Consider the following 25,266-nt stretch of genomic DNA (forward strand, 5'->3'; position numbering starts at 1 on the left):
TAAGAAGCCTTCAGACGAAACAGCCCTGAGACGGGGTGACCTTGTCGGGCCAGCGGGTCTCCTTGACTGAAACGATTTAGCTTCAGTGGAGGAGCTACTGTACATAAGCTGCCTCTCATGTAGTCTCCAAATCAATGGAATAAAGAAGGAGCTTGCTTCAGGCTTTGTGAGAAATCTGCACTGCGAAGGTCAATCCAGCGCTGAAGCCAGAGAATACTAAAAGGGTGAAAATTCAGAATTTTAAACTTTTCCCTCTGCTCCACAACAGTTTTTAAGCGAAAGACAAAGAAAATGGGTTTTGTTTGTTTGTTTTTGTATCTTAGCTGTTCTCCAAGCTTACAATAAAGCAAGCAGTGTTTACCAAAAGGTGGTGGAGAATTACATCTTTGTGAAAAAAAAGAAACAAATAGGAAGATTCAAGCAACTCTCTGAGTGACAGTTGTGTGATTGGTGCCTGTGTTTTACTTTCCATCTCGCTGACAAACTGAAGCGCTTTGTTTATGTTCTCCGTTAAGCCCTGGGGGTCTGGAAACAATCCTCAAAACAGTAAAACTAAAGCTCAGCTCAGACGGCTGATTCTGAGAGACCTTCAGAGACAACGCAATTATCCATTTCTCCATAAAACAAATGAAAAGTGTTGTACAGGAGCTGTTTTTCTAAACATGCTGCAGCTGTATCATTAGACCAGTGCAGTGAGGCTAATGTAGCACCTTCTGCATTGGATAAACAGTGGTCATTATTGTGCTGTGAAATGTCTTGGACTCAGACATGAGAAAGAAAGCCAGAAGTGAGAAAAAACTGAACTGCATCCATTCCACATTTGTTTTAGTGATTATTAATGTCTTAAATGTAGCATTTGTTCAACAGCATGATCTTTAAATGCTGTCAAGTATGCATCAGGGCGCTTTAGCGTATATCTTAATGCAAATGCGACTGTCTTCACATACGTCCTTGACCACCATCAAAGACAGATTTACGGACTAGATCACAGTGCATCAGAGTGAACACACGTCAGTACAGTCAGAAGAAGTGCAGGCTATATTTTGAAGTGTACAGCCATTCATCATATGGATAATATTGGCCTGCTTCAATATTGGAGGTCCACAAATGTCTCCAGTATACCTTATTTGTGGGTTCATATGACAGCACAATATTTAGGATATCATCATTTTGATCAATGCAAAAAGTAACTTAATAGGTCTGGTTCTTGCAGCTGAAAGGTAGCTTTCTGTACTGGATATCACTGATTTAAAGCTGAGATTTGTCTTCTACAAAGCAACTATTTATTACTTAATTCTTTTTGAATAAAAAAAAATCAACTCAATATGTATTTGTATTTGCCATGACAAATTAAGGAGCTCCTGAGGCAGAGACTTTTGTGCTAGCTAGAAAACAGTCCCAACCAACCTACTAACTCAGCCTAACTTATTAACACTAACTTAGCTCAACTAGTTATAGCAGCCTTAGTATGCTGTTGATACTTGTTGGTTCCAAATGCAATTAATTCAGCAGAGAAGACTTATTTTGCACACTAACCTTTTTTTTTGTATTATCCAAAACAGTGCTAACACTCATACAATAATAAACAATATCAACGTAGGGCCATCAAATTAATAGACTATAAGCTGTTAAAGCATTAGCATCAATAATAAAGTCCTTGGCTTGGCAGAAGGCAGGGTTGAGGTTGTGCCTGTTTTTAGAAGAACTGCTCTAAAGCAATGGGGCTGTGCATGTTGAGCTTACTTTGTTCTCATGGAAGCTACTGTCTGGATTCCTGTGGGAAAATGATGAGAACCACCATGTAGTGATGTAGTTCAAAAACATGTATTGGGGTGCCCTTCACCACTTGGGACTCAAGGACAAAAGAGCTGAGGCCCAGACTGATGTGACTGGAAGAATGTTAAAGAATCTTAGAGGGGCACTGGAGCCAGAAAGCCAGGCCATTTCAATGATGACTGGGGCAACTTACAAATGGAAACTACAAATGTGGTGGCTTGCCTAGTAACTTCAAAAAAAAAAAACTCTCCACACTATAGGTGGACATTGCAGGTTTACAGTCACAGGCTTTAGGCTATCAGTTAAATTTATCAACCAAGTCAAACCCACAATAGGGTCCACCATAAGACCACTCATGATCAGAACCTTTTTCCAGAATTATATATGAACAAATGTTAAATGCCTTCACAGAGCTTAAGGTGACCATGTCCAATACCAAGCATTGGCATGAAGGGTATAAAGCCCCTCAGCATTGGGCTGCAGAGCAGTGGATCTGCATTCTCTGGAGAGAAGGATCTCCATCCAATACCTTTAGGATGAGCTAGAGTGACAAAAGTAATCATCTAACCTCAGTGTCTGATCATACTAACTCTTTAATGGACAAATTAACAGTCAAATCATCACAGCTGTATTCCAGCATCTAGTGTAAAGCCTTCTTAGAAGAGTGGAGCCGGTTATTAATGCCCTTGATGTTATAAGTAAATCTTTATGAATAGGTGTCTAAAAACATTTGGACATATACTTTTGGACACATGGCAGTGCATTATGGCAGTCTCTTCAACTGTACACCAGTAAGGTGGAGAAATCTCCATTAAAAAGTGGCCAGGAGGTGAACACTTAGCGGCCTGGGGTCATAATTCACATTCTTTAGTCTTGGTCATACCCCTAACATTCACCACATGTAATCATACTACTAAAGCTAATTACCTAAATGGCGGAACAAATGGCTAATGGCATAATGGCTAGCCTAGCATTCTCAAATAATAGCGCAGCATGTTGCGCAAGCTAATTATGTCTAAACTGCGTCTAGTGGACACAGGAAACCATTGAAAGCCCAGTGCACTTAATGCCCGGGTGAAGTTTCATAAAGGATTTCATAACTGCACAGAAATCAGGAAGGACATTACTCAGAATGTCCAAGTCAAGAGGGCCATGAAGGCAGGTTTAAGGGCTCTACGTATGTAGCATTTTCAAAACCTCTCTGCCCTCAGAGGGAATCAGAGGTCTAACCGCTAGCAATTCCACTCAGTTGTTCTCAAAGCAGCATGCTAACGTCATCAGATGCGGCTGGCGCTTTGGTCACACAAAGGGTTTGCGGGACTAATTGCGTAGGAGCTCTGCACGAACCTGAACAAAAAAAAGAACACAAGCAGATGTTAAGGTGTACACATGGGCATGTGAGTGTGGCACGCACACAGATGCACATCGTGTGCATGAATTTTTGAAAGCGTACGTGTGGAGACAAAAGGAACTGTGCACTTTCTTCCCTGCATCCAGGTGGAAAAAAATGGAAAAGCTTCATTTCTTGTTACCTAAAGACTAGGGATAAATTTTACGTGGGAAAAGCAAGCATTGCAGGGTCACATATAACTTTTTCTTATGGATCTTTCTTTTGCATGGTCCTGTTTAATATGATAATTGGTCCTTTATAATTGTCAATGAGAACTGCTAATTCATTTATACTTGCTAATGATAATTGTTGCTTTGGAGATGCGTACCTTGTCTGTAACCTTACATTAACTTCCAACAAAAGATCTATTAGAGGTGGGTGATATAATAAAACATAATATCACTGTACTTGGAGTCGTTTCTAATAGTTGGAACCCTCAGGGTCTTCTAGTCTTTTAGAAAAGGCCTAATTATTTCTGTGAGCTACAAAATACATGTCTGTGATTTTTTGTAAATTTTTATTCAATCAAATGATGTTTGTTTACAAAGTGTGCAAGTATTAAGAGTACTAGTCTTCTCACATTGTTAAGATTTGGATGGTAATAAGAGGGTTAAATTATTGAAATGGCAGACAGACAATTGTCCAGTCAGAGGTTTCCCACGAAACCAATGCAGACTCTCCAATTGGTTAGGACCTCACAAGAAGAACTGAAGGTACTATACATCAGGTGAACCAACAACCAAAATTAGTTAAAGGAACAGTGAAAACATCTAAACACACTCAGATTTTGAATGGGTGGAACCAGTTTTAATGACAGAAATGTGAATCTAGTTCTTCTGGACGTTCTAGTTACATACATGTGAGCTGTAGTGTGAGCATGTTTCTGTGAGTTGTTAGAAATGGAAAACAGCAGCGACAGCTCTAGAATTGGTATAGAACCTTTACATTATGTTTAAAAGGTTCTATGTACTCTTTTATTAAATCAATTATCATCCCTCAGTGAAATCTCTGTGGCACCTTCTGCTGTTAAAGTCTTTATTGTTAAAAAGAATTAAAAAGAGTGTAAACTTCAGGCGAAGCTGAACGAAATGGCACTTACACGTGTGGCAGGTAGCTCCAGTATAACCCGTCCCATCACAGGAGCAGCTGAAGCTGTCCCAGGTTTGAGTGCATCGTCCTCCGTGCTCGCAGTGATTGGGCATACATCTGGAAGACAGGACAGCGCATCATTAGAGCAGCCGAACCGAAAATCAGGGCTAAACTGGCCTTATATTAAACATCACTGCAGGCTTATCCGTCTATTCAGTGTCATGACTTTTCACCCACAGGAGAATAAGCCAAATTAGCACCTTTTTTTATCCCTGTCTGTCTGTCTTTCTCCTTATCCATGGGGGACTGGCTGCTCACAGAGTCTTTATGATGGTTTTGATGTGAGCGCTCATTGGAACACATCATTAGAGGCCAGGCTGAATAAAAATGGAGGGTATACTGAAAGCTAGCCAGCCTATAAGCGTCCAGCCTATATTTAACACAAAAAAAAATCTTTCTGAGGTGTATATATTCTTAGCACCTGCACAAAGCAAAGGTGCAAAACCCCTTTCTTTTCATCAGAGACAGTTCCATTATGGAAGGAATGCAGTAGAAATAGAGCCTCGCTGTTAGATCCGGAGGTATGTGCATTAGCTATTGTGTACCAGTGGACAAAGTCTGGCATCATTAGCTATATATACTGCACATTCTGTCGCTGTCTGTACAAAACTTATTCTCTGGTTGTTTTGGTACTTTTTTGGATGATTTGCAAATGTATCTTTGGCATGGTATAAAAGCCTCCTGACGAACAGACCAATAAATACAATTACTGGAGTAAAATCTTAAAAATATCCTTCTGTAAGTTTTGGAAATATGTGGTTTTGTTCCAACAGTGACAATATGGATCATGCAAATTTGTTACAGAAACCTACACTTTCTGTTATTAAGTGTTAAGAATCGGCAAATACAGTTCCAAGACTCAATTCCATTCAGTGGTTTTCTTGACTCCAAAAACAAGAAGGTAATACAGAAGTACAATTACATGGGAAGAGTTTAAAAGTGAATAAAATTGACTGTATGGAAAATATTAACATGATTAGCTAGCTATGTAATGTATGTTTTGGCAAAGGATCACATTGTGTTTGGTTAATGTATATATTGTAATAACATTCCATACATAACACAGACAGCCACTCGCAATAGGTGAAATCCCTGCTAAAAACTAAACGGCATAGACCAGCCCCACCAAAAACCAACACATGTTGTGTTTTAAAAGCTTTTATTCTGGCCACCAGCAATAGAAAATGATATGCTGATCACCAGCAAAAAACAGCATGTGTTTCCAGCACTGATATACTGGTCCAGCAAGGGCTCATAAAATTCGTACATATACAGTGGGCAGAGGTGGCTCAGCGGTTAAAGCTCCAGGCTATTGATGACAGGGTTGTGGGTTCGATAAGCAGGCCCTTCACCCTCTCTGCTCCCCTCACTGCGCTGTAGTTGTAGTGTGTGCTCACTGCCCCTAGTTCACTAGTGTGTGTGTTTGTGTGTGTGTTCACTACCACAGATGGGTCAAATGCGGAGGACACATTTTGCTGTACATAGTACAGTGACAGACACTTGCACCTTTACCTTTATATACCACTAAAGTGCACCCCCAAGAATATGATAACATTTGCAAACACATATTGCACACACATATTTTACAAATCACAAGGAGCTCCCGTTCACTGGCAGCACTGTTTTGACAAATACACACCACCCAGTCTGTGATGCCAGCTTCTAAAGTAGGAATTAATGGATAAACTCCTGCAGAACTGGTAAGAATTCCACATTCTACTATGGTTATGATTAGGGTTATGGTTTAAGGTGTGGGTTTGGTTAATTATTCTCTGTTCTAATCGTTTGATCAAATTAGAGCCGTGTCTGGGTTGAGCCAGAATTTTGTGTATATGCAAAAGTCAGGCTATATTTAGTACACATAGTCCAAATCTAGATGTACGAATTCCTCTTGAGACCACAATGGCTGGTCAACCAGCACCACACCAGTACCAGAGCAGCATAAACCAGCTTGTGTTGTGTTTTCAATGAAAACACCTTCAGATATCTTTACCCGAGTCATGCAAATGGTTTTTTAAACATAACATACATAGACTTAGTGATTAATTACTTCATCTGGCCATAAAGCTTAAAACCAGTGGTGTAATATTTTGTTGTAGTCAGCCATGTGACCTTTAGCTTGCTGAAGTCGGCATGTTCATTCTTTCTTCTAAGGGCTCCTATAACCAACTCCACTCGAGCTAATAAAGTAACAAAATGGCATCAGGGATTGTCTCGAGGGGAATTGGCCCAAGCACATGTTAGAACGAGTAATGAAACGGGTAGTTAAAGTGACTAGGGAATGAGAAACTCAAATCAGGTACTCCCGTGGGTACTCCTGTGTCCATCACACACCTCCACACTGATGACTGTAGGAGATATTTAGCTGTTTTTAAACAATTTCAGAATGAAATGACAATGTATTATCACCGTTTGAATCAGAAAGCTACGAACCTGAGGCATTTAAAGCCTTGATTTAGGCCTAAACTATCAGTGTAAGATTATGCTTTGATGGTCCAGTAACAAAGAATTCAGTTTTTGCTCCCCATCACTGAGTGACCTCTGCTCTTTTTAGCCTTTCTTGGTGCCATTATCATTCTGAACTCTGAGAATCAACACGATAAGCATTTCCCAAAAAGGCTGAACACACAGAGATTACAGCGCTGCAGACACAAAGCAGATGAAAAACCAAGGCTGTGTAATTCCCATACAGAGAGCACACAAGGAAAGATTAGTATTTTTAAGCTACGGCGATTTTCCCCGCATATCCTTTATCTTCGTCTCTAGTGAAAGTCCTAATTAAAGCACCAAAGTTAAAACAATTAATGGCTTCACTGCCTTACTCCTCGCCGTAATTAGTCATCTTCAAAGGTGCTTTAAATTAGCCGAGGGATCAGAAGTGAAATATGGTGGCGTGCGCTCACATTGCTCTCAGACATGGCGGCGAACGAGGAGAATATTTTCCAAGGTTTTTTCCCTCGTCTGCCGCGTGTCTAATCCATTAGCACGGGCGAATCTGGCGTGAAACAAAATTAAGCAGCAATCCTCCTTCGGCTAACGCTCGTTAGGCTAGTGCCACGCAAGGAGAGCGATGAATATGGAAGCTTTCTGGACCGCCGTTGTGCCACCTTCTCCTGCGAGGTGATGCAGAAGGTGTTCAGCCGGGACACTTGCTGTCAAATTCGGCCCTCTTGTGACAGGACGTCCAGATTAATTGGGTTAGCTCCCTGACCATCTGCGCCTGGAGCAGTGGAGCTCTCCCAGAAACTTTATTTTATGCTATACATGCAATCAGCATCTACAATAAGTATGATATAGCTGGAGGCACCATCCTAAGGCCCTACCCGGTCAGACGACAGGAATAATTAGAGAAGGGGGTGAAGGGAGTGCTGGAGGGAATTGCATATGATATAGGCTAATATATATGATTTTAAACAGACCGTTACATGCCTTCAAATATTAGAATTACTGTAACACAGTATGTTCTAATAAAACTATTCTTCAGGAGTTCCTTATTAAAGGCAATTAAATAGTCTCTCGAACACTCAAAGAAGCATGTAAATGCATAGATAGAGCTCAGACTGGTTCTATTTAGCACCAAAAAGGGTTTAGCTATTGTACCTCAATACTATATAGAACTATTTTTAGAGAACCCTTTTATATATAGTTTAGGGAGCAGAACTTGCTTAAACCTGACTGAATGTCATCTTCCAAATGTGTCGGGCAGAGGTCAAATTTCATGCTTGGTGTCTCAAAGCTTCCACATTTACAGATTTAACCCAGCCTTAGTTTCTCTCTTTAATGTATTCATCCCATCTACTTTCATTACCTTACAGTGTTTGCAAAAATGGTCTTATGTGCCCTGAAAAAGGTTCTTTTGGCTTCTTTAAAGAAGCATATACAAGAGGCTTTCCACTATTTAAACAGCAAAATATTTAAGGTTCTTTGAGTTTTAGCAAAGAATACTTGATTTGTTGACAGAATTAAACAATGGGTCATGCTCATGACAAGATGGATTTCCTGTGCATCCATTTTCAGCCTAAAACACGCTTCTATTTTTCAATATGTCATATGTGGCATGTTCTTTAAAAATCAGATTATGCATATTTTTTAAACATATCTTTCTGTATTTTATTTCTGTAATTAATCACACTACAAAATCTAAAATTACAAGACATTCATTACTGACCAACATGGTTAGCAAACACAGCAAACATAGCTCAAAATAGCATGTGAAAAGTCAAGGCCTCTCAAAAAATGACCAAATAACAAATGACCATTAACTAACAATTCAGCTTGCAAGCATTAACTTAACATTAGTTAGCTAACTAGCTGTCAGCCAAAGGCCACAAGCTTAAAAGACATTGCTTATTATGATCACCCAAACAAAGTGATATGAACAGCGGGGTTCATACCTACACAGACTAAAAGAGTTGTGAGCGGCTGCAGTCATATGTCACAGCCCACGGCGCGCCGTCTCTGATAGTGTGTGTAGGCGGTGCTGACACAGAGGCATATAAAGACAAAGGTACAGACTGTGATAACATCCTTCCATAAGATGCGAATCACCTTGTCAGACTCTGAGGCCGAATGAAGGCTGACATTTGCGAGGAGGCGCTTGTGAAAGTGTGTATTTGCTTTTGCCAACTTAGTCAACTCTGGAGCTGCGGGAAATCAGGGCCGGTTTAATCAGGTTGGAAATAGGCTCCGGATCACACCTGTGGCCGAGCGTGTCGACCGATCTTTCCAGGCCCAGAGACGGGTGGCCAGGACTAACGGTAGCTGAGGGACTGTACCGGCACACACACACACCTGCACATGCACACAGCAGAGGGACCGGACCCAGTGAGGCTGAACGAGAACAACACGGCTTAGCTGAGCTGCTCCAGCCACTGGGCACAGCTCCGATTTCCATCAGTTTTTCCAGGGGACTGAAAGAGAGTGCTGGATTTTATAGGACAGTCAATAGTGTGTGTGTGTGTGTGTGTGTGTCTGTGTGTGTGTGTGTGTGTGTGTGTGTGTTTGTTTTCTTTCATTTTCAGGACAAAAAAAACAGTTTAAAAGTTCAGAATATGGATATATTATAATTATTTATGGATACGTACTAATAAGGAAAATGCATATGGGGCATCTAGGTAAATATATAATGCATAAGGAATATCGTATTATTATATAGCATATAGATACCTGCATATTTAAGGTGCATATGAAATTTATTATTCCTTACTTATTATTTAGATACTTGAGTACTACAGAAGAGATTCTGTTCTGTGGTGCAAGAACAGAAAACTGGCTTTATGTCTAAAGGTGAAAGAATGAAGCAAACTCAAAAGTATGGCAGTGGTTCTGTGAAGCTCTGGGGCTGCTTTGCTTCCTTTGGCACTGGGAACCTGCAGTGTGTGCAGAGCAAGATGGATTATATCAGTATCAGGAAATCCTAAGAGAAACTGTCATGCCTTCTGTGAGGAAGCTGAAGTTGGGACATCATTAGACTTTTTAACAGGACAATAATCCACCAAGGCTAGGTGAAGAAGTCCTGGACGATTCTGGAGTGGTTGTCACTCGTCTGACTTGAACTTCATAGAAAAGCTTTGGTGGGATTTAAAGATGGTGGTCACAGCACACAAACCCAAGAATACTAGTAAACTGGAGGCCACTGCCCATGAGGAATGGGCTAAAATTCCTCAGGACCACTAAAGGGGTTGAGTAATTCTGAGACTGTAGTCGTCAATAAGTGGTATTCTGAGATAAGTTTGGACATGTTGCTACAGTAGGAGGTATTATTTTTTCCACTGCAAGTGTAGATGCATATGTAGAACATAAAATATTTAGTATTAAATTTAGACGCTTATACATATACACATATATGCTTACACACACACACACACACACACACACACATATATAAATATTTATATCAGATTAATCAGATATCAGATTTTATATATAGAAAATACATAACGGACATATGACTGCCTCTGTTCTGGCACTGTATGAATACAGTGTTTGTGTGTGTGTGAATGTGCGAGTGTGTGTATTCAGGAAGTGCCTGATTGAGGGCAGTGGTTTTGTCTGCTTTGGTTGTTTACTCCTGCAGTTCAGTGGCTGTAATGGAAAGTGACAGTTATATAATGCAGCTATTATGAACAATGAGAGTGGAATAATGTTTGGCTTAAAATGCTGTCACCAGATTAGACCCTGGAGGATTTAGGGACACAACCCCATGTGCTTGTCTTCTTCTGAGACAAGTGCAATGATGCCCCTCTCCTACAGCAGGCACTTACAAAAACATACAGACTCACACACTCATTCACACACAATGTGAAAAAGGACTAACCAACAAAACTAACCAAATATCCCTGACTTGGAAACTCCAAAAAAGCTCCATGTTTCAAAAAGTTGTGAATATGGACACATCATGACTGTCTACTTGCCTTATGTTGTGTAGGATGTTCAAGTTTATGCATAGAAATTCATACATATTTAATCCACAGTTGTGTGTGTATTTATAAGAGCCCCCAACAGTGCTCTGCTGCACTGTGCTCACTGTGTGGACAATAGGGAACGAGGGGCTCTGCAGGGAAGCGGCAGGGGGCGTTTTTAAACGTAAATGTTTTAACAGCCAAGCTGAACTTGTATCTCAGTCAATAAATATGTGAATGAAAGCAAATTTGTTCGGATTGTTATGTGCATTGGGGTCAGTTTGTATAGAAATGTAGTCTACTGGAGAAAACTGCTAACGGCTGGCTGTGTCCAAATACTTGAATCGGCCCTTTCTTAGATTCTGCCTGATCTAGTAGCCATGTGGATCAATAGGTTAGTCAGCTCTACCAGTATATTTACTGCGACCATGAGATACATATCAGATAGAATCAAGGAAGCAGACAGGCATGCAGATTTCAGTATAGTTTTTGAATACATACAAGCAAGAAGAGTTACTATGGTTGTGTCTGAAATTTCTTTTCAATATAATGAGATCATACAAAAAAGAGTAGACACAACAGCCTTTATACAGATGTACTCGTATTCATTTGTGTTCTCTCTTACAAACAAAAGCAATACTAGACATCAGTTTGACTGACATGAGGACTGAATAGAGGCAGTCATACTCAATCCTCATGTCAGAAACTGGCCATTATCTCAGCTGAAAGCACTGACACAAGTTAATCTACATTAGCACTGCATAGCCCATTAGCACTGACAATGCTTCTGACAGTATTGAACTTCACCTCTGCCAGCAGCCAGAGACAGGGAGAGGAACAGGGTTACCTGCAGGGCTAAGCCATTGGACACGATCTGAATTATGTTGCACAGGCCTTCGGCCTACACTATATAAATTGGCCTGCAATGTTGTGGCAATCCGTTTGCTGGAAGTTGACGTGTCCATTGTTTTGCACTCTGTTGCATATTACCAGGGCTAGTGCTGTTGGTGTTAGATGTGTGCTTGGCTTAGTGAGATATTGTAGGCTGGATGCACTATGGTGATAACTAAGTCTAGTCCGACAGTAACTACACACAGCCTTAACTTTATCAAGTGAGCCATCTGGCAAAGTGCTAAGATGGAAATTCTAATTCAAGAGACCTTCCTCCATCATTCACCAATTCATAGAATATAGAGTGACATCTAATACAATCTGATTCACCTGAAGGATAGAGTGGCTCACATTCAATTTGCAGCTTGAGCTCAATGGGTGATTTATAAGGTCAAAAAGAGCCTGTGTTAAAGTGAGAATGTGTTTGTGTGTTCGCCCTAGTATCCGTATCTGTTAAGAGAGTATTATCCCTTTTATTTCATATTTGGTTATAACACTAAAATGTATGCTGTCACCTAAGTTTGTAAGCAAGTCTCATGGCTCTTATTGTGCTATACATTCTGTATGTACTGGCTAGAACAGTCTTGAAGGACAAGTGGCGATCAATGCCTATACTTGTTGTGTTTACGTTTGTGTCTGGGGTTGGGGAAGAGTCTGTCTCAGTACACCGACTACTTCAGACTAGAATACACCACTGCTCACAAGGTACACACAGACACACCGACAGACCAGTGTGTGAGACACAGGAACTCGGAGTGCAGAGGGAACTGAGCACAGCATCAGCACCTGCCCTGATGAATGAGAACACAAAATCAATGGGCAGGCGGAGGCTGAGTATTCCCCGTCTGCATCCCGATAATGAGAACGCTCTCCCAGGCTGACGGGATGGGGCATTAGCCGATAGAGCGATATTACACTGGCAGAGAAAAGGATGAGAGGCACGTCACATCTTTTGATCACCTTCATTATTACACTACAAAGTAAGCTCAGGAGTACATACACCGAACATGATATACTGTATATGTGGGCTGCACAATACACTGTTTGGTAAAATGATAATGTCAGCGTTTGCAATATAGATATCGCTGCCGTATGCAAATGAGACTCTAACCAATCACAGCGTTGCGCTGTAGGCTATGAGCATTCCTGAATTCCAATCACACATGAGTGTCTGTGGGTGTTTTGATAAATAAAGGCAGCAGTCGCATGAACCAGCAAAAAAAAAAAAAAAAAAGTGATGCAAGCATTTACAGAATAGCATGATTCTATACAGAGCCAAGACAAATCAAAGAAGCCTTAAATGTTTTTATTGTTCCTCTGCTTCTTCTTTGAAGAACCTCTTTAAAATTGTTCCTGGTTAATTGTCACCGTGATGTAGAATTAACAAATTACCAGTGCAGGTCATAGTATTTCTCTTGGTTAAGAGTGGGTCTACTACCCATAAATATCCACCCAACTGAGGCGAGGATGTTAGATGATCACCACCCCACCTCACCCTAACTCTCCCAAGTCATCTCCATCAAAAGTATAGGCTGGAGCACCACCATGATTCCAGAGAATACAGCCCCACTGCTCCACAGCTCAGCGCTCCACAGATGGCATTAAGCCTGGTGCCTATAAGTTCATGTTTATCTGCTCAAGAGGGTCCTATTCTATTGGCAATGCTTCTCTACAGGGACTAGACAAGCTGGGTGTGTGCATTTGCACATCTTTGTCAGGCTGGAAGATTTTTGAACATAATTGAACATGACAAATAGAGTATGTATAAACCCCAGCATCACAGCTGTGACTGATTCACTGATACAATGGCAGGGTCAATGCTGTATTGAAAATGCCCCACCTAAACAGATGTGGACTGTCAATGCAGAAAAATCAGACATGAGCGAAAAGGCTTATAATGTGAACATAATGTAAACCACATAGTAGTTTGTGCATGTTAGCTATGCAAAAACTCATTAAGTTTCACTGCCGACTAAAAATACTGATCAATACCCACTGTCAGAATACCGCAGACATAACTGGACATAAACTCATCAGTGCACCACATCTTTAACATAATACTCCTGGCTAAGTGTGAAAGCCTGTCCATAAAATGATCTGTAAGAATTTCCGTGACCTTCGCCTCAAGGAGAAATCAGATACTCCTGAAACGTATTACAGACTGATGTATAAGTAACAACATCATAAGATTTCAGTGAAGGAGTTTGGTGCAAACTGATTTTCCTTTCCTGCAGCACAGTTATGGACATATACATGTATATTTACTACACAAATATACATATATGTGCATGTATTGCCTCAAACTGTACACTATTAAAATAAACAGTGAACAACTTTGAACAACTATTTTCAAACAAATCTTTATTCATTTTTTTTTTTGTCATTTGCATTTTTTGAGTAAACAGTTAACCTACATGTGAAGAAACTAAAGGGTTTTATTTTGACAGATGATGAATGCATGTGTATAAAATTTTTTTTTGCAACCATTCTGATTTAAATGTGGGCTTTTAAAATTTAAATGTGGGCTTTTTAATCTAACAGTACATTTCTGTTTTTTGACAGACAAAAAATATCTAGAGAAAAACAGTAACTTTCTTGTAGCAGGGGTGCCAGAAAATGTCTGTAATAAAATGGTAAGCTCTATTGCCAGGTAATTGCCTCTTTTTACAGACATTTTCTGGCACCCCTTCTGTTAGAATCAGAATTACAATCAGAATCAGAAATACTTTATTGATCCAGGAGGAAAATTGCAGTTGTTACAGTTGCAACCGCTCGAGTAAGAATAACCACTCTGCAAAATATATTTAAAATAAAGAGAGAATAAATGGAAACATGTACAACTATATATATATATATATATATATATATATATAAAATGATTTGAGGATTGCACAGATGAACCATAGTGTCACACATCGAGGGAGGAGTTATAGAGTTTGACAGCCGCAGGTAGGAACAACCTTCTGTGGCTCTCTGTGGTGCATGTGAAGTATGCACCAATTATGGAATGAAGTATATGAAGTAGTGGTAGTATTCAGTTTGTGAGATTGTAGAAAAATGGGTCAGTCAAAATTGCTAATGCTAATGCTGCTAAAAGGGAATGAAAGTGAATAGGCACTAGTTAGCATTATGTTGTTACTAGTCTTCAGCCATTGTTTGTCATGTAAGCATTTCTTAATTTAATTTTGGAATCACTTTTCATATGATTTGTTTTGTTATTAAACATACACTCATGGTCTGATAATGTAGATTGATTTTAATACTGTAAATCATATGGCATAAGTCTTTTGTAAACCATTTCAACATTTAAAGATATGTATAGGATATGATTATTCAATACATAGTCATTTGATCATTTTATCATTATTTTATCATTTTATTTAGGGCCTGTTTACACTTGGCATTAACATGGACATGGATGTGGATAGTCTTTAGATACACTTTATTGTTTACACTTAAAATTAAAATTAAAATGTGTCTCCAGTGTGACCAGAAAAGATCTGAATCTACTTTCCCACATAAAAAGCACACCAATGTGTACCTCATTTCTGTTCCACTTCCTGTAAACAGCAGTTTCTCATTGCTCTGTGAACAGTTTAGAGAAATGGTGGGGCAAAGATTTACAGTAATTATTACTGGTAAGTAAATATTCTGTAGAATTCCTTTGTTTATTTGTTTATTTTTCTATAACGTCCTACTAAATATTTGTAGCTATATAAAATATAAAGGTACACAAGAATTATTTGTAACTTTATTGGTTCCTTAACCAGTTTATATGAATAGAAACACCCTACTTTAATCAGTAGGGTGTAAATCAGTTACTTTGCAGCCGATCTACTTTAATAATTCATCATTATTAATGAAATTATCTTGTGAGCATTTGTTTGACAGTTTCTTGTTGCAGATTAGACACAGTGGGAACATATCTGGAGTGTTTATAAATGTAAACAAGCCTGTTTGTCTCAAAAGTATTCCTGTTCATCCTAAATCGTTCTTTCTCATTTTTACTGTGTTGTTTGCTTGCCAACGCTAGCTGGCGATATGTGACCAGCATTCATTGTGCTAATCATTATAGTTTAATGTAGGTAGATTTGCAATTATAAGATAGATATGTTCAAGAGATTAGGTCCAATCATTATGGAACCGTTGGTGTAAAAAGGGATCAGTTATCTACACTTTATGTACTTTATTTAGACAGAATTCCGCCAGGACAGTAAATGGGCCAGAGCCACATGTTGCTGACCTCTGGGTTAAGGTAATATTAAGCTAAATCATTAGAGGTCCTGCCAGAAATTGCTTTTAAAAACACCCAATTAGAACAGCAAACTGCTTCTCAATCTGCCTTAATATTAAGGCAAATTAGTTTTCTCATATGACAATAGACAACTGCATTGTCATTCAGGTCTGTCTGGTGTGAAATGCTTCATCCCAGGCAATGAGATGTTATTTCTTGGAAATAATAGTGTAACAAATTGAACTGTCAAAATTTCTTCAAGAAACATTTTTTTTTAAATAAGGCACATAAACACAAGCCATGTTTAGACGTGTTTCAATTACAGATTATTTACCAGTAAACATAAAAAAAATCGAATAAATCCTCAGGCTAATGGAGGAGAATTGAGTGTTTGTCACGTCTCATAGGGAAGTGTTCAGTTTCGGATTAGAGCCTGTGTTTAAGTCACAGAGAACAACGTCAAACATGGATTTCTCTCATCAATCACATTTGTTTATCAGCATGCTGAACACCACACACCTGAGCAGCAGAATAGGTGCGAACTGGGCCGCAGCGCATGAGTGGCTGCTGTGGCTCAGTGACAGAAAAATGCATGGATAATCAATCAATCTGAGCGGAATGACAGCGATCTGGCCCTCATATTCCTCTGAAATTGAAGGAGCCTTGTTGACGAGGCCTTCCTGAACAGGAGCCACGGAGGAACGGCTGCACTGATTAAACCTTAGCCTGTTGCCATTTTATTTAGTCGTATTATATCATATATTCAGATTGTATTGCATCAAATTAAATCTGATGTGAACTGAGCCACAACAGGCTTAATAACGCTTCTTGGTCATTCTAGTATAGTGCAGTACAGTGCAAACACATGACATGCAATTAAGCCTCCACCATAAGGCACACTGCGACAAGAAGAATACACAGGTCCACTGGTGAACAGTGGCTATCAGAACTAGGCCTTCAGTTCAGGCCCTATATATCAAAATATGTCCAAAATAATGGAAAAACACATCTATCATAATGCTAATGTCTGCTATTTAAAGTGTGGATGGAATCTTGTGAATCATTGGAGTCGTGATTATTTCCGTAAGCTTCAGCAGTGTTTCAAACAACTGTCATTGTGATGTGTCGTAGCCCTCCAACAGTCATATTTTGTTGTGTATGCAACCCTAAATGATCAAATGGTAAGGAGTTTGTGGATGGAAGTTAGTCGAATCACAGATTTAAATAAAGCTAAATGCAGGAGGTTTGTGTCAGTGTGTGCGTCAGGGATGTGGGATATAGATTCCCAGGAAAGCCGTTACTTTTACTGGCTGTTTTTTTTTCCAGCTGATTACCATGAAGGTGCTGTGTTGCAACTGTGCTGTGAGATTTTGGTGGGGACTTTTCTGTCAGGTGTCTCTGGCGTGAGACAGTCACAATGATTGCCCGCTGAGGTCCCCTCAACCTGCGTCAGACCAGCTGCCACCTACCAATCCGACCATCAGGCCCCCCACCCACCACCACCCATAACAGACCAGCCGCTTAAAACCTAAATGGACTCGTAAATATCTGTCAGTATTAATATTACCATTATTAACTATCTGTTGTCTGGTTAGGTAATTTTTATCAATAATGTTGAAATAGTTCTGACCAGAGGAGGATGGGTCCCCCTTGTGAGTCTTGGTTCCTCCCAAGGTTTCTTCCTCCAGCTCTGAGGGAGTTTTTTCTTGCCACTGTCGCCGTTGGCTGCTCACTGGGGGTCTTTGATCCTTCATGTCTTACATCACTTCTTTTTTGTCTCTGTCTTTTATTAATCACTATTTATGTAAAGCTGCTTTGTGACGACAACAGTTGTAAAAAGCGCTATACTAATAAATCTGACTTTGACTGACTTTGACTTACCTGCTAACATTAGCTGTTCACACGCTGACCAGCCTAGCACCTAGGCAAGCAAACCTGCCTAGTTAGCAAGTAATTTGCAAGTAATATTTACTAGAAATTTCATTACATTTCTTTTCTGAAAAATAAAAAGTTGGAGTATTTTTTTAAGTATGCAATATGCTTGACAGGCTGTAGTAAAGATGTTGAATTGTTTAATTGTTTAATTCATAACAGCAACAGAATATTAAGCTTCAAGGTTAACAATTTAATAAAATGCCTGAAGTTGAACACTTCAAGGTCGCCCACAGCCCATAAGACTTGGAATGCCTCTCCTTACATATTGTTTATTTATTTCTAAGATGTAGCTCTGTAACTATGTGCTGCCGATTCTCATCCAAATCACATTAGGGTTTTTATGGAAAAGAGCAGATTTTTATTATGATTTGAATTTAATGAAACATGTACAGTCTTGTTTTGTGAAACCATACTTTATATTTCTGCCACATTCTTGTCATTTTAAGACATAAAAAAACACCAGTCAGAAATGCAGACTAAGCCAGAAGTTTTAATACACTACTGTTCTACACATACTAATGATTTTTGCTTGCTGCGTTACTTATACAATGCAGAATGTAATACTCTAAATGAGACAGACATGACTTTCAGATGTTTTATATTGGTTATTGAATTATTTCATGATAAAGAATAACCTGCAACTATCTGCAAATGATCAGCCTTTTAAAAACGTACAGTAATGTTATTCATCTTATTAGAACTGTATGTTGTGTCATCATTTGCTGTCCAACATCCTAACATAAATAAAAAAAAATAAATCTAAAAATATTTAGTATTGCTATGAAAACTTTATTTGCCAAAATATTGGTTATGTATTATTGAAAAAAGCACTAATCCTCAACTGTTGAACAGTAGAGTAATTAACTGTAAATGAAAATCAGAACATAATTATGTAATTATTAATAATTTCACTTTTGTAATTACATCTGAACAGTACAGCAACACAGAAACAGCTGATGAATTAAGTGGTGTCAGAGGCCAGGCACCAGACCACCATTGATCCTAGCTTACTATGGCAAGAACTGTGTTTGTGTGTGTGTGTGTGTTTCTGACTCGGGCTAAACTTCACTCTCTTTCTTGGCATGCCCATTTAAAAAGGTGGTGGTCAGGTGATGCAGCAGAAGCTCTAACCTGTCAATGATGGCACACATGTCCAGGCTGACGTTCTCGAAGGCTCCCAGCCTGCCCTGTTCCACAGCGGTCAGATCGGCCAGCTGATCGTCCACCTGGATGAGCTGCATACAGCCCTGGAAGGAGCGCTGGGATGGAGAGGCCTGCGTTCGAAGGAAATAACCTGGAGACAAGGCAGGAAGAGACAAACAAACAAAAAAAACAGTGAGGCATTTTGAGGCAATACCTTTCTGTGAAGAAGCCTTTAGGGACATTCAATTCTTCAGATGTCTGGTTCTAGTCGCCACCACTGTGAACAATCTCTCTAAAGTTTCTCTAAAATCGAGCCTTTTCTACCAAAACTCACTCTAAATATAACTTAAATAATAAAGATTGTAAAAGAATTATTCCTTAAGTTGAACTTCTTTAAGTCATTAGACACTGATACAGTATCTCTAAGAAATACATGACCACCTAGTGATGGTGAAGATCAATGATCAGTGATCACTCTGTAGATAAACCCCACGTGACCTCTGATCTCCCATGCAACTTAACCAGAATTAGGAGTTTGATTACAGCAAAGCTCTTGCTGCTTTTTTGAGGTCTTTTCCCAGTCGATCTGCAGAAACAGTAGAGCGCATACCACGTGAATATGGGCAGGCTAAGCTTTAGAGAACCACTAAACCCGACAAACTGCTCAAGCTTGTACGAGATAAACAACAATCTCTCCATTGTTAGCCACAATAAGGCCTTCTGAGATTCACCCAGAAGCCTCCTGACATTAATAGACAAATTACAGCATCTGGAGAAGATGGAGTTTGTTTTCAGCTTCCGTGAAGAAGAAAAAAAAAAAAACAGTGGATGAGAAAAAAAAAAAAAACAAAGTTGAGAAAGTTTTGCGGACCATCTGTCTCGTCTGCTTCGCGCACCTGTCCAAGTGTCTATCTGCCTGAGCAGCTGAGAAGGAGGGGGTGGGGTGGGGTAGGTGTGTAGAGGGAGGGGGAGGAGGGGTGTCCCAATGGTGGGATCACGATGGCAAATGCACTTCTCCGAAGACGAAAAGGAGAGAAATAAACCAGCATCTGGTGAGGAGACAGGCAGAGGAACAGCAGCGTAGCGCCTGAATGACTGCCAGGATGTGTGGGTACGTGAAAAAGCTGCCAGGGGAGCACAGGTGATCAATAAAGGCAGGCAGAAGGAGACGTGCTTTAGCTTTTTGTGCTTGGATGCGGGTTATTGCTGCAACATTCTTAAAAATAGAGGAAGCTATGAAGATTCTTTTGGGGTGAAGTTGTAGAAGAATCCTTTTTGGTTTCCTAAAGAAGGTTCCAAGGCTTGTTCTTTAAACCTGTTGCACTCCATGGATTCATTACTGGGCCCAAAAGAAAAAGAAAGTCACTTGTTTGAATCTGTGGGTAAGGTGGTCCCACATGCAGGTCCACATTATCCATGGCAGAACATAGTGAGTCCTCAGTATTCTCAGGACAATCTGAATGAACAGATCAAATTTAGATAAATGATAAATGCTGACAATGATGACAAATAGGACAAGAGTTAAGAGGTGGAAAGAGTGTGGTGCATCACTGACTGACTGAGCTGGAGTGGTTGTTGATTGGTTCTGGATGTGTGCAGATTTTGGTGTTCAAGCAATGCACCTTCATTAGAAATCATAGTTAATACAATGCCTTTTTCCACAATGCATATTATCATGTTTTTGCATGGCAATGTTATGATTTTTGCGACGCACTGTTACACCCTTATAGTGAAAACTTTATGACATTATTCTGATGCTGCCTGATCTCTTTCCTTTATGCCCTTTATTCAAATGCCGGATAGTGATGTACACAGAATCAGTTAAAGTCCTACTATAAGCTACCATTCCATGAAGCGGCCACAACAGGAGTTTTACATTTTTTTAAGGCAACACATCAGAAATTGCATGCATTTTCTCAAAGTAGCCATATAAGTGACTGAGTGCTGCGAGTACTGTAAGATCATATTCATTAGTTTACAAAATCTCCAAATGTCTGTCTTTCTTCAATCATATTTAATATCATTTTAATGAAAAGGTTGTCTTAGATATTTTCATTTAACATAATAACATAATAACATAATAGCATAATAACATAATTTAGAGATTGTCTTATTCGTGCTAAGTGGACACTGAACAATTTATTTTTAATTTGGTCTGCTGTACTGCTCACACTTTACAACACTAGTTGCCTATAAACTAAAGTTATGTGGATGAAATGGTGTGCACATTACATGAGCGAACACAAGCAAGGTTCACACACCACACAGATCTTCCAGATCATGCCTAATCACATGCAAATAAACGTGAGGTGCAGTAATTCTTACACAGAAAGAAAAAAAAAAAAAAATCAATCATTTCCAAACAGTGGCATGTTCTGTGCTGCTTCCTGACGCCCAAACATGGCGAGGGAGCACAGACAAAAGAGATTCCATTAGTCTTCAATTTACAGCTCTAAACTGTACCACAACAACTGCAAGTGGCAACATCTGTTAATGCAAACATTTTTCTACGCCCTCTTTAACCTACTCAAGGGTTGTCTCACACTCTCATTGGCTACCACTCATTGCTGATTTGCTGTGTGTTGTAAAGGAACTCATACTACAAGATTCATTACAGAGACTTTCAAACATATAACACTCCAGTCATATTCCTCTGCCAAAGTCAGGGTTCATGTCTATAACAACTGTCAAATCAAGGCCAAATCTGTGGGCCATGGCTGTGATAACAGTTCAATCACAGCCCTCTGTTGATCAATGTAATATCATTCTTATCACAGGCCTCAGACAGACTTGGGGATCATATCTGTAATAACACTCCAATCACAGGCCTCAGACAATCTTGGGGTTCATATCTGTAATAACACTCCAATCACAGGCCTCAGACAAACTTGGAGGTTATATCTGTAATAACACTCCAATCACAGGCCTCAGACAATCTTGGGGGTCATATCTGTAATAACACTCCAATCACAGGCCTCAGACAATCTTGGGGGTCATATCTGTAATAACACTCCAATCACAGGCCTCTGTCAAACTTGGTGGTTATATCTGAAATAACACTCCATTCACAGGCCTCTGTTGAACTTGGTTGTTATATATGTAATAACACTCCAATCACAAGCCTCAGACAAACTTTAAGGTTATATCTGTAATAACACTCCAATCACAGGCCTCTGTCAAACTTTGGGGTTATATATGTAATAACACTCCAATCACAGGCCTCTGTCGAACTTGGGGGTTATCAGTGTAATAACACTCCAATCACAGGCCTCAGGCAAATGTGAAGGTAATCAGTGTAATAACACTCCAATCACAGGCCTCAGGCAAATGTGAAGGTTATCAGTGTAATAACACTCCAATCACAGGCCTCAGGCAAATGTGAAGGTTATCAGTGTAATAACACTCCAATCACAGACCTCTGTCGAACATAGGGGTAAAGCTGTAATCTTTTTCCTAATACGAGCCCTCTGCCAAACTTTGGGGCGTGCCAGGAAAAACCACAGTCCCCTGTCAAACCATGGGGTCACGGGTATAATTACCGGCCAATCATAGTCCTCTGCCAAACCTGGGGGCCATGGCTATAATAACTGTTCAATCACAGCCTTCAGCCCAACCTTTCTGACTGTGTCTATACTAACAGTAAAACAAACAACATCCAATCACAGCTCTCCTCCAAACCTAGGGGTGTGGCTGTGTGTCCAGTCCTATCCCTCGGCTGATCTCCGGGGGGTAATTAGTCATGATTAAGTCCTACTTTTCGAGCATGTTCACAACTTAAATTTAAAACTGAGGAAGAGGACAACAATTCAGTCTTAATTTACTCTCCTCCCAGCAGAAACGGTACTTAGCAGTGTAAGTGTGTGTCAGCGCGTGTTTGTGTCTGCTGGATTCTGAAAAAGCTGGAGAATAAGTGCAGTTAGATTAATGAGTACCTATGCGCTGGTTGTTTTATTCATGACCAGTGGCTGGAGTCAGGGGGATTCCTTCGAGAGCTACACACTGTTAAACTTTTTTCCTCATCAATAAGCCCAGAGCAGATGCTCACCAATTTTTGCCCCCAGAAGCTTGTTGTGGTGTTAAGTACCATACACACCGTTCAGAGGGCCCTGTCTGAGCCCCTTTTTGTAATACTGAACATACCAATCCACCATAAAGCTGTCAGGCACAAAAGAATGATAGCATCTCTGTTTCTGCTGGATGAGTGCTGTACGACCCTTCCAGACTGCAGTGTGGTAACAGTGAGGCTTTGCCTTTGCTTAAGGTGCTAAAGAAACCAATCTACAGCTGTCTACTGTCGGACAGTCGTCAATTTTGGTGAGGCCCATTACAAAAAGGAGTGAAACCATCCTCTGTAAAATGGGTTTTGGGTGTTGGAGACGCCACCTGAACTGAACAGCAGACGGGAGAAGAAATCACTCTAATCACTTTCTGGCCAAAAAAAAAAAAAACTCCCCAATTTCTATCACAGTTGACTAACCACATATTAGATGCCACTCTTGAACCCCCTCGAACAGCAATGGGTCCTAATCTCCACCTTTTTCCAAGCCACATCATAATCTACCATTATAATCTGGGTTCGCCCCACTGCAGTATGCCCCTTTATGACCCCACCCTTTTAAGGTCGGCCCAATTATGAGTCCACGCCAGTACAGTTTTGCCTCATTATGATCCATCCCAGTCCTGTCCGATTATAACTCATAACCCATTATGACTCTCCCCCTTATGGTTCGGTCCCATTAGGACTCTTTTCCAATGTTATGGTTAAGTCCCTGCTCTACTATGGTTCTGCCTCTTTATGACTCCACATGATTCTGGCTTTGTCTCATTGTAACCCTGCCTCATTACGGGTTTTCTCCTTCATAACTCAGCCAAATTGTGACCCCACCCCATTATGGCTAAGCCCCCTTAATGATTCTACCCTTTAAGGCCCCTACCATGTTCTGGCTCCTCCAGTTGTTTTCCCTAAACTGTTATAGCATCACAGCGTTCGGCTCTGTCCCTTTACAGTCATGCCCCAATATGTCTCTGCTTATTATAACTCTGCACCAATTCTGGCTCTTGTCCCATTCTGGCTGCATTGCATTATGACTTTATGAGTTTGCACAGTCATATCTATCAACTGCTGAGAACCTGTGTTTGCTTAAAGACAGTGAATATTGGAGAGATACTTAACAGAATCCGCACATACAGCATAGTGTAGGTCTTAGGCAGCTACATATATTGTTTCATCTGGATAATAACTGCATTTATGCATAGAAAACAACATATAACAACAGAAAAAGAACATAATTACAGTAAGTAAAATGGTAAAAGTACCATTATTTGGCATTGGATGAAAACTACAAACAATACTGGACTTCTATAGAGAAGGTTTGTTTTTAATAAACACACGGAAGCACACAGAATCACTTTTTTGTATTCAGTTCTGTTATTTTATTCATCTGTATTCAGTATTCAGTAATATTTATTCTAATAGTGTTTTTACGAGCAAAAAAAGGTTTTCATTTTTTTCTTATTTCTGCCCGAGTGTTGTCTGTGTCTGCCAGCTAATTAGTATGCATATCGTTTCTTCATGTCTTGCTTCTTTGCAATGTATTGGGTGCAATTTCAAGCTGTTCTCTGTTCTCAACTCTGTTATTGTATTTTCCTCGTCACCTTGTTTCTTTGTCCCCAGCATGTTCCGGTATGGTGACCCTTGTTGACTGTTGTGTGGATTTTGAATGTTGATTATCCTCCTGTTACTCTGTCTGTCCTTTCCTTTACCCCTGTCTGTTCTGGCTGTGGTTTTTATAAATGTCCTAATAAAGGTCACCCGTGCTGCCATTCCACAGCCTGGCTCTAGTAACAGTTAGTGAAACCACAGACTACTGTTAAGGTCATGGCTGTGAGCATGAAGTGAATGAAACTTTAGAAACTTTTTGTCATTTTTTTGTGGAAGGTTGAGCCCTAGCTCCAAACGTATGTAGAAAGCAGGTGAGTGTCAAAGGACTGGAGAGAACATTGAGGCGAAATACCTGTGAAGGAGATCAGAAAGGTATTGTGCAGGACCCAAAATAAGTATTTTATACTGTATGTAGAAGCGGACAGGGAGTCAGTCTAAGTTTTTGAGAGTTTTAGAGTTACATGTTCTTGTAGTCTGGTGTGTGTATGTGTGTGTAAGAACTCTAGCGGTTGCATTCTGGACACACCACAACTTCTTCAGCCCACAGGCAAGTAGACCAAAGAGAACAGAACTGCAGTAGTCAAGACTGGATGTAAAAAAAAAAAAAAATAACAGAGTGGGTCTCAGTAACAGAGTGGGAAAGAATAAAAATATGCTGTTTTAGTCATGCTTTGAATGTGACTGA

At 39.9% G+C, this 25,266-nt stretch overlaps 1 protein-coding gene across 1 annotated transcript in view; it reads right to left on the reverse strand.

Annotated features, from left to right (window-relative positions):
- Positions 1-25,266, reverse strand: part of cntnap2a (contactin associated protein 2a) — a 514,884-nt gene that overhangs the window by 193,541 nt on the left and 296,077 nt on the right. Inside the window, exons 10-11 of the mRNA XM_072688821.1 lie at positions 18,908-19,070; positions 4,266-4,372 (exon numbers count right to left, since the gene is read on the reverse strand). Of these exons, the coding sequence (XP_072544922.1) occupies positions 4,266-4,372; positions 18,908-19,070 (270 nt within the window). The remainder of the gene's footprint in view (positions 1-4,265; positions 4,373-18,907; positions 19,071-25,266) is intronic.

Source organism: Salminus brasiliensis, chromosome 1 (genome assembly GCF_030463535.1).
Source record: "Salminus brasiliensis chromosome 1, fSalBra1.hap2, whole genome shotgun sequence".
Lineage (NCBI taxonomy): Eukaryota > Metazoa > Chordata > Actinopteri > Characiformes > Bryconidae > Salminus > Salminus brasiliensis.